At 44.2% G+C, this 10,002-nt stretch overlaps 2 protein-coding genes across 3 annotated transcripts in view; one reads left to right on the top strand and one right to left on the bottom strand.

Annotated features, from left to right (window-relative positions):
• The window catches only part of LOC109295262 (fas apoptotic inhibitory molecule 3-like), a 16,430-nt gene extending 11,018 nt beyond the window's left edge, over nt 1-5,412 (top strand). For both annotated transcript variants that reach the window (XM_019514023.1, XM_019514022.1), the window contains exon 7: nt 2,816-5,412. In XM_019514023.1, the coding sequence (XP_019369568.1) occupies nt 2,816-2,967 (152 nt within the window). In that variant the 3' untranslated portion in view covers nt 2,968-5,412. The remainder of the gene's footprint in view (nt 1-2,815) is intronic.
• LOC109295091 (interleukin-20-like) lies at nt 5,230-8,690 on the bottom strand. Its single transcript, XM_019513745.1, has 5 exons — nt 8,507-8,690; nt 8,031-8,093; nt 6,939-7,091; nt 6,392-6,466; nt 5,230-5,310 (listed from the first exon to the last, which is right to left on the bottom strand). Exons 1-5 carry the CDS (start codon nt 8,666-8,668, stop codon nt 5,230-5,232), a joined length of 534 nt encoding a protein of 177 aa, XP_019369290.1. The 5' UTR covers nt 8,669-8,690.
• Between the last annotated feature and the right edge of the window lie 1,312 nt (nt 8,691-10,002).

Here is a 10,002-nt window from a genome sequence, read left to right as displayed (position 1 = left end):
GTGTTGAATCCCATCCTGTTCTCATCCGCCCATCCTTGTAACCTGTCTAGGTCCAATTGCAGCCTATTCCTCCCTTCTAGCGTGCCCACGTCCCCCCACATCTTAGTGTCATCTGCGAATTTGAACAGGTGCTTTTTACCCCCTCATCCAAGTCGCTGATGAAGATGTTGAACAGTGCGGGCCCGAGGACCGAGCCCTGGGGGACCCCACTGCCCACGTCCCTCCAGGGCGAACGTGACCCGTCCACCACCGCTCTCTGGGTGCGGCCTCCAGCCAGTTGGCGACCGCAATTGACGGTGTGGGTGTCGACACCACAGCCCCCAGTTTCTTAATGAGAACGGGGTGAGAGACAGTGTCGAAGACCTTCCTAAAGTCCAGAAAGATGATGTCCACTGCTACCCCTGCGTCTAAGGATTTGGTGACCTGGGCGTAGAAGGCACCAGGTTGGTCTGACAGGACCTGCCGCTAATGAGCCTGTGTTGGTTGCCCCTGAGCATAATCTCCCCAGCCGGCCCCTCGCAGACATGCGCCAGGATAACTCTCTCAAAAAAGCTTCCCCAGGATCAAAGTAAGACTAACTGGCCTATAGTTCCCGGGTCCTCCTTCCTCCCCTTTTTGAAGATGGGAACCACACTGGCCCTCTTCCAGTCCTCTGGCACCACACCAGAGCACCACGAGTGCTCGTACGGCCGTGCCAGGGGTCCCGCAATCACCGCAGCCAATTCCCTCAGCACTCGGGGGTGGAGATTGTCTGGACCCGCTGATTTAAATACATCCAGTCCTGCCAGACGTTCCCTGACTAGATCCTCCCTGACCCTTGGCCTGGGTGCACCTCCCCTGGGGCCTGAGGGGAGCCCGGTGGGGGGGCTGATCTGGTCCCTGCTCAGGAAAATGGAGGCAAAGAAGTCCTTAAACTTGTTAGCTTTGTCGTCTGGTTTGACGACCAAATTTCCTACCGTGTCTTGCAGGTGCCCCACATTACCCAGTACCTTCTTATTACCCCCTACGTATTTAAAAAAGGACTTCTTAGTCTTCTTTAGGCAAAGGCACTCAAGGGAGCAGCAGGGCTAGACTAATGGCTGGCTGCTTTTGACTTCCCAGCCTGACTGCCAAGGAGCTCACGTATATGGTCACGTTGACTGAGGACAGTCTTCAGCACAAGTCCAGGGCAGGGTTTAAATTCAGCCTTCTGGAGCTAGGGCTGTGGCGGTGCCATCACACCCTAGCTAGAAAGGGGTGCCGACCGGCAAGGATGGAAGTGCTCCTTGGAAACCTAGTCACTCCTGATTTGGTGAAGGAACTCTCACTTAATTACTACCAATTAGTGACCCATGAATATTCACCCTGAAAGTTTCTCTGGGGTGCTTTCAGGCACAGGACAAGTCTTTGGCCAGATCTCAATTTAAACTTCCAGCTTAGAAACTCTGCCCACTAAGCTCGATTGCAATGCTGCCTACCATCCTGGTCCCCGGCGTCTGGAAAAACCTGTCCTGGCACCTTCCGCCAGATCCCGAAAACCCCACCTCTAACTGGCAAGCTTCCACTCCCTCTTCTGTCAACCCATGCCCAGATGCTGACCAGGAAATAAATATTCAGTGTGGTTTCTGGCAAACAAAATGGGCCTATACAGAGGCCATAGAAGTTAGATCACTGGTTCCTGTCCAACCACAGGTTTTACTTCCCACAAACATACACACAAAACATTAACGCCCCACATTTCCTCCTACTGTCTGCAAAAGGCCCCAGGTGCATTGGAAATACCCATACCAGGTCTTAACCTAGGACAAGGTGCCAACTGTAATCTGGGCATTTGGGCAAATGTTCGACTTGCATGTTTTCAGTTCATTCTTTCCAAGTGAGTTCTTACTATAGTCTTGTGGCCTGGCTCCCCACAGCTTTCCCCGAGAGCAGAGGGGGAGAGTTTCATAAAGTTCTTGCACTGGTGTCAATAATGTCATAAAAAAGTGTAAGCCTCTTTTGAATAGATTCAGCATGGGAAATTTCCTTCACTACAGCTGGGAGCTTTGTCCATTGACTTCTACGAGGCTGTATTTAGCCAATATAGTTTTAAATCAGAAGGCACCGCTAAAACCATTTAATACCAGGTTTGCCATGACATAAAGGTTGCTAACAGTCCTGCTAGATGCCTAGTCACCTAAATCCCATTTTAGTTAGTCACCTAATACGCTAAGGTACTTTTGTAAATCCCTTAGGCATCAATCTGCATAATTAGGCAAATAAATACCTTGGAAAACTCTGGTCGTCCTCTGAACTCCCAAGAGGTCTACTCGTTCATTAGGATATGAAGTCCCCTACATTGTGATGGACCCTAAGCATTCATTTTCTATCTTTTACAAAAGCATCTCAATCAACATTTAAAAACTTAAACTGATATAGTATCTACCACACTGCTTGTAGAGCTGTTCCAATAGTTCATTGCCCTCACTGTTAAAAATTGCATTTTATTTTTGGCCTGAATGTCTCAAGCTTTTCAGTCATCAGGTCATGAACTTATTTTCCGGAAAAGACTGTCCATCCAATTTCCAAGTGTTCTTTAATTTTGGGCTTCCAGATGTTCGGCTTTCAATTACTTGGGCCTGATTTTCCCCTGATGTCCAGAATGCCATACTTCTCCTGACTTCAGACTGAGTTTGGGGTCAGCTCAGCATTGGTAGAAATCAGGCCCAGTCTGGGCCTTAAAACCCAAGCACCCCAAAGATCAAATCTATTCCTATTAGACCTACTGCTTTATAGACAATGCGATAAATAAGTCAGTTTTTTTTATGTACCATCTGTTATCTCTGGTCTTTCACAGGTCCCCAAGTGCCTGGTGAATTGAATCAGCACACAGTTGACTCAGGAGAGCTGTATACCCAATTATGGACATGTGAAACGCTCCCCAGTCATCAACCCAATAGACGCATCAGCCATCAAACGAACACATACCACCTGGAAGTTATGTCCTAGTTTTTTCCTTAGATCTTGCTCAATGTCAGTATACTGACGGGTACCAAAACTGGCAAGTTTTAGTGCATAGATAGAGGCAACATTTTCTTCTAAACAGTTGTTCCGTGCATGTGAAGTTTTCCCCTATGCAGGCGGCCAATGTAGGAGTTCACGTTCCTTATACTAGTGTAACTCCATTGACTTCAGTGAAGTTTTGGATTATTGGTAGATTTATTTGAGACAGATTAGATTCAGGCCCTAGCCAATTATCACAGCCCTGGAGTATGTCCCTCTCGAACCATGGAGGAAACTTTTGCTGCCACTGTCCAAACAGCAGATACACCCCAGGCTGCTTTCTAGAGGCTCTCACGGGGTATTTACCTCTCCCTTTATGATTTTTGAATTTAGCCCAGGACCCCACGTAACCCTGCTGCATTAACAATAGGGAGAATGGCTGTGTTAGTAGGAGAGTAGAAGAGGACCACAGGTCCTGTCTCTGTCTGGCCTCATTAAAGACTCCCTTTATATTATAGCTAAATCCTCTCCCTCCTGCAGACAGAGAACTCCTCCCCCTTCCTAGATGCTGTGCTTCCTTTAAACACCGTCTAAGGAAAGAAGTTACCCACATTTGCTTTTTAAGTTAGCGGTTAAAATTTTATTAGCTGAGAAAGAAAAACAAAACAGCTCTGACCACATATTTAAATACAGAATTAAACAACGTGAGAACTGCAAAAACAAACATTGTCTTTACACCTGACAACAGCAGCTTGTACAATATGTACTTACCGGCAATACAGTTGTGCCACTTATCATAGAAGACAGACAGTTATTAAATATTCTCTTGACTATAAATACTTTTAAATTAGTTTATAAATAGAGCGTATTTAAAATAAATAGCCTTTGGAACTTGCACAGCAACTTCAATAGAGGATCTCAAAGTCCTTTGCAAGGATGAATGTTAAAAAAAGGGAAAACTATTTTTAATGGCTATATTTTTTACCAGCCAGCCTGTTGGTGTCTGATAAGCTCTAGTTGCCAAAGCCTGCGCCAGAGAACTGAGAACTTCACAAGGTGTTAGGTTGGATGAAGGCTTATCCAAGTTGGTGTAACACTGGGACTGATCTCGTCTGGCTTACACTTGGAATAAAATGCTGGCCGCATTTGAAGCCAACATGGGAACTTGCATTCGACTTGCATGGAACCAGGATTTCACTCCAGTTGTATAGCCTTGTGACATCCTCTGCTACAATGGGGTTGTTCTGGGTTTGCACAGGATTAAGTGAAAGGAGACTAAGCAAACTGGAAAACGTGAGCATCGCCTCACTCAGAGAGGTTGTCGCATTCAACTCAGTGAGATATTTAGGAATGCAATGGTTTTAAGCATCTGATGAAGCAGGCAGTTGCCTATGAAATCTCATGCCTCTCTGAACAATTTAGTCTTGAAAGTGTCACCCTGCCCTGCTTTTTGCATGGTTTCAGACCAACACAGCTAACCACCTCTCTAAGAATTCAAAAGAGGTCAGACTGGAAGTGAAAGAGGCTTTTGAGAGATTTAAGGGACCTCTCACCACTAGACAAACTGGAAATGCTTTTGGAAGAGTGGTTCTTATGATATTATGGTGCCACAGGGGCAAATTTTAAAAGTTATCCGCAATTTTGTTTTTTTTAGCAGAAATGTTCAATGGATTCAATTCGAATGCGGGGGTGGGTGAAGATTCTAGCTTTTTTTCTTTTTACTGTGACTCTCATCTCAGTACCCACAGCTACCAAGTATGCATTGCAATCAAATAGAAACAAGGGATGCTCATGAATTAATCCAGCTCCAAACTCTGATGCAAGGCCATCATTAACAATAAATGTTGGAAGTGCAGCCATATGAGATTTTAAAAAACAGCCTGTTTCTGCCCTAGTCCTAGGTTTTGTGCTGCAAAGTAGCAAGAGCTTATAACTCTGGGATTAGGCCAGTTTTGGCTACACCGCTGTCTCAAAGGAAAGCAACATGGAGCCACTTTGATGTTCAAGAGATCAGCATCTTGCAGGATGCCTCCCGGAGCTGTACAGACACCAGGCCTCTGTAAGCAACATGCTCTGTAAGGGCCAGCTTTTCAGCTGGGGTAAAAGACTTCGACTCCCCGAGACTCAGTGTAGCTACACTGATTTACACCACGGGCTGAGTTTTCCCACAACATTGCAAACAACAAGCAGAAAAGAATATGTAAACAATTCAAATAAATTAAAACATTAAAAAAAAAAAAGGCTTTGCTCTAGTTTCTGTCCTTTCTCTTAGTTCTTAGCCTTTTCCATCCAGTTAAAGAGAATGTCCATCTCACCCAGAGCTTTGATGGCTGCTGCTTCTCTATCCATCTAAAGAAGGAAAACAGAAGTGGTGTTAGTGCCTTCAGAAAGGCTGTATAAAAGGCCATCTTGATTTGGTGTTGTTTATGCAATAAATGTCATCTATCAAGACATTTCAAGCTTGGATCTTTTTGATTTGAGTTTTCCATTCATTTTCTCTGTCTCTTATAAGCTGGAATCACCATAACAAGTCCGGCTTTGCCAGCTGGTGCCATGCAGTCAATACAGCTGTTTCCTAAATATAATATGAAGGAAGACTGTAGCATTTGTAAATACTGATCTTTAGGACCAATGGGTAAAATTTGCCAACATGCTTTGGTGATCTAAGAGCCAGAGCTCAATTATAAAGGCCACATCCAAACACATGGGCTAAGTACAGTCAAAAAGCCTGAGGCTGAATCAGTTCAGAGCAGACAGTTTGGACCAGGGCTAGCCCACCCACCCTGAAAGTGGGGGGCTGCAGGCCAGGTGCAAAGCACCCTCGGATGCTGAGCGACTGAGAGTTAACTTGAATCTGGAGGGGATCTGAGATAGAAGTTCAATCAACCAGTTTAACCTAAACTAGTTAACTCTGATACTGCATCCATCTAGGTTTATCTTAAACCAGTTTCAGCCATGTTGAAAGTGGGTTACATGCACTGAACTTCTGTTATGTTGCAGATTTGAACCAGTTTATGGGTAATTTGTGTCCCTAGCCACGGTGCTTTGAAGGGTTTACGCTGAAGTCTAGAACTACTGAAAACAGCCAAGTTGAACAAGCAACGGGCTATTCCATTGTTGTATTCGTAGAGCAGTAGGGCTGGAAGGGATGCCCAGTGGTCAGAGTCCTACCCAGTGCCAGCTTAGTCACTTTGGTCAATTATTTTTCCTCCATTTCTCTGCCTACACTTCATTGGCTTTGCCTAAATAGACTCTTGGGAAAATAACTCCTCCGTTTCTGTGCAGCACCTGATGCAACAGAGTCCTGCTTTAAGAGGGGCCTCCCAGAAATACAAAGAAACCAGAGAGTGGGCCATTTTCTCCCCCACCAGCTAGGAGGGGAAACTTTCTGGGTGGTTGATGGCTGGGAGCATCTCACCCACCAAGTTACCTTTTTGTATTCCTCTCTGATGAGCTCAAGTCGACGGTTTGCCTCCGCCCCACAGGTGCACTTCTTTTGATCATGCTGGGCAAAGAGAATGCAAAAAAACCCCACAGTTAGAACTAGTGGGCAAAATAAACCAAATATGCTTATTGCTTAGTCTGGGAAGTGGATTTAGGAGAGCCCTGGAGAGAGGAGTTCCTCCTCCAGAGCTAAGCAGGACTCATCTATAGCACAGACTATTCTGTATTGCCCTGATTTGGGCTTGCAGAAGGAGAAAAGTTGCTCAGCCTTTTGGCTTTTGCTTAGAGAGAAGGGGAAACTAGCAGCAGGCATGGTGGTGCATTTCCCACAAGTTCCCACCAGGATCTAGACTGAGATCTACCCTTTCATGCTTCATGACCTAGTAGCACCCATTATGCCATCTCCAATACACAAAAGCTTCAGTGTTATTCTATTCAGCGTTTCTTCTATAACATACGTCACGCTCGGCTCCCGTAGCCGCTGAACTCCACCCTGTCAAGCTGCCAGCGCCTCGCTTCCCTAGGGCACTTACACACTGTCTCAGGGTGGTCTTAAGGCTGAGGAAAGAGTTCGACAGGCTGCTGGTTTTCCTCCGCAGCAGGGGGTTTGTGGCTGGGTAATGTCTGAAAACGTTTTCAACGTAGAGCCTCACCAGGTGGCGGAGTAAGCAGCAGCTCTCCAGTACCTGAGAGAAGAAGAAAGGGCATGAAGCATATAGCACAGCCAAAATAACCTGTATGTACCTGAACTAACTGCGAATATTCAGAAGAGGGCACATTTATACAGTCCATCTGGAAAATGAAGGCGATTCTGTATAATGCGCACATCTAACTCTATAAGTTTTCCCTTCCAAGAAGCCCTGATTTGCCACACAAATCTTCCATAATTATTTCCATTGTATTCGCACCCATATTGAACTGAGAAAAGAATAATCTCACTGGCATGGTCCTGTCAATGAGATTATTGCAACTGTTGCTGGATAAAAATCCTCCTTGCTGTACCCATGACTGTGAGGTTGGACCAGGGGTGCATGTCTGACTGAGAGCCACCCACGGAGGCCGGAGGGAGCTAGGAACAAAGCAGGAAACAAGGTAAGAAACAGATCTAAGTGCAGTTTAAATCAGATGCTCTCATCTGCTCTTAACACACTATTCTTCATCCAAGAGTCTTCCAAAGGGAACTGTTCCTAAGGCTGAACTGCCATTTTTATGAGACCTTTAGACAGCATGAAATACATGGTCTTAGAAAGATGGAATTGCAGGAGACAGAACTGCTCTCACCCTGGAGCTGGGGCAGGATATGCTGGAAGAAGGGGGAAAGTGGGTAGGGAAGCCTTATAGACGCAGAAGCTGTGGGAAGAAGTAAAAGTTAGGGAGGGGAGGAGATTCCACATACAAAAAAGTGAAAGACATGATGAAGGGAACAAAGGCAGTGATAGGTCCATGAAAGTCCCCATAGGGGAAGCAAGAAGGGGGTCAAAGGCTTAAGTTAAGTTCAAAGAGAAAACAGAGTGCTTGTAGATGAAGCAACATTCAGATCAAGGGGAGGGAAGGCTGAAGAAGCAGGTCGCATAGAGCTTCCCCCATCGGAGCACCACACTTTCTAGCCAAATCACAGCGCTTACCGGGACGTTATGCAGAAGGATCATCTTCAGCAATACAGTGTCAGTAACGCGGTCCTGATCTTGCTGCAATCACAGAAGAAAGATCAATGATTTGAATGAGGATACCGGATGCAAAGGTGGAATAAGAAAGAATACCTATTCTACTATAGGTAGCTTAGATTTATAGTCGGGCATCTGAGATTATGGCTTGGGCAACTGTTCCTTTTTTTGTATTGCCTCCACATTGCACCAAAAGGGGTTATACATGGGCATCTGTTTTACTATAACTGGCAACGTCCCAAGGAAAAGGTGAGTAATGTTAACTGCAAATGCCTATAACTTTAAAGGGGAATTGCCCAATGAGATATTCCATTCACCGGAAGGTCACTCTCTGAACCTGTTTTTGGATGATGTCAACATTTGCCACTGCTTTGACTGGTCTTCTGTTATTCAAACCTCACAATTTCCTTTGACTGGTAAGTGTAAACCATACTTACAACAGCTTCTCTAATTGCATCAAAGTAGGCTTTGATTTCCTGGAGAGATGCACCACTCAGTTCACAAATGCCAAAATGCAGCTTTCTGCCTTCTGAGAAGGTGATCGCACCACAGACAAATGAAAGCGCAAGCAGGTAGAAGCATCCTGTGGTCTTCATCATTCGGTTGCCCAGACAAGCTGAACGCCTGCTTAAAAGAAAAGGAGATGCTAAAGGTAAGGTTTCTTTTGAGCCTGATTTTCAGAGGCGCAGCTCTCATTGATGTTTTGTGGGATCATGGATGATTCCCCACTTTGCCATTTTCAGTTATCGGTAGGAATGGAAAAATCCATTTCCACCATTAATTCTGCTATTTATTGACACAAAGAATGAATTATACCTGCAGCACATCAACTCAGTGGGACAGATGCTGAGCTGATAGAAATCAGCATAATAATAGTAAATCATAATATGTTTGAGTGCTTTTCTGAATGAGGATGAATTTAAGCAGCACTTAAGGCACAGATCAAAGCCTTAATATCATGGACCACCCTCACTTCCCTTAGGTGATTATTCCATTCATTTTGCTTAACAAACCAAGAACATAATACATGGAAAAACACAAACAAATGTGACGAAGCTACTGACAAAATGAGTTTAATGGTAAATGCACTTGATCCCTGATACCAACCTTTCTTTCCTAATCTACTTAGACTCTGAAGAGTTAGAAACCAGAAAACGGTAATGTATTCACTAATAGTACTTTGCCTTCCCATTGTCCATGCAAGGGTCTCCAAGCACTCTACTAATGAATTAATTCATCCTCCAAACATTTCTGCAAGGTGTGTAAAAGTTGCATGCGTAAGGACACTGGGCACAGGGAGTTAATGACTTAACATTGCACAGGATGTTCATGACAAGGCTAGAAAATACAACCCAGTGTTTCCAATTTGCCTTCCTGATTTTATACCAAACACAGAAGAAATGCAAAAATTCTGTATCTTCAGTACCATTTTTAACTAGTAGCTTTTTTCTAGTTAGGATCTGAAATGATTAGTCTAGACTTTGTGTGTGCAATTTATAAAAAAGTAATGTTTAGACATACAGCTAATACTTCTCTGCCTATACATGGGCCTAGTCTAGAATCTAGATCATATTTTTGTCCTGGTCCAATCCATCCCAAACTAATTTTATGCCCAAGACGATGCTTGTTCTTTGCCTGTCCTTCAAGCACTTTTTAGATTTTCGTCGACTGCTACAATAAAAGACTTGTTTGTAGACTAGAGGAATCAAATTATTCTATGTAACAATTCAGGTTCAACATATAAACCAAACCTATTTAAATATTAGCATTTTTCAAATATATAGTGCTTTTCTTCCAAATACTTCTGCACTAAGATTGTAGAGAACAGTAATAGCGTAATTCAATTTCTTACCTGAATTACTTGGAGACAGTAGCAGGTATGGATGGATTTCTGCTTCCAAGGACCAAAAACTGGTCCTTTTATACACCTGTA

This window comes from Gavialis gangeticus, unplaced genomic scaffold, assembly GCF_001723915.1.
Source record: "Gavialis gangeticus isolate Ggan-Ray unplaced genomic scaffold, GavGan_comp1, whole genome shotgun sequence".
Classification (NCBI taxonomy): Eukaryota; Metazoa; Chordata; order Crocodylia; family Gavialidae; genus Gavialis; species Gavialis gangeticus.
Note: the sequence above shows the minus strand (reverse complement) of the source record. Positions and strands in the feature narration are given on the sequence as shown.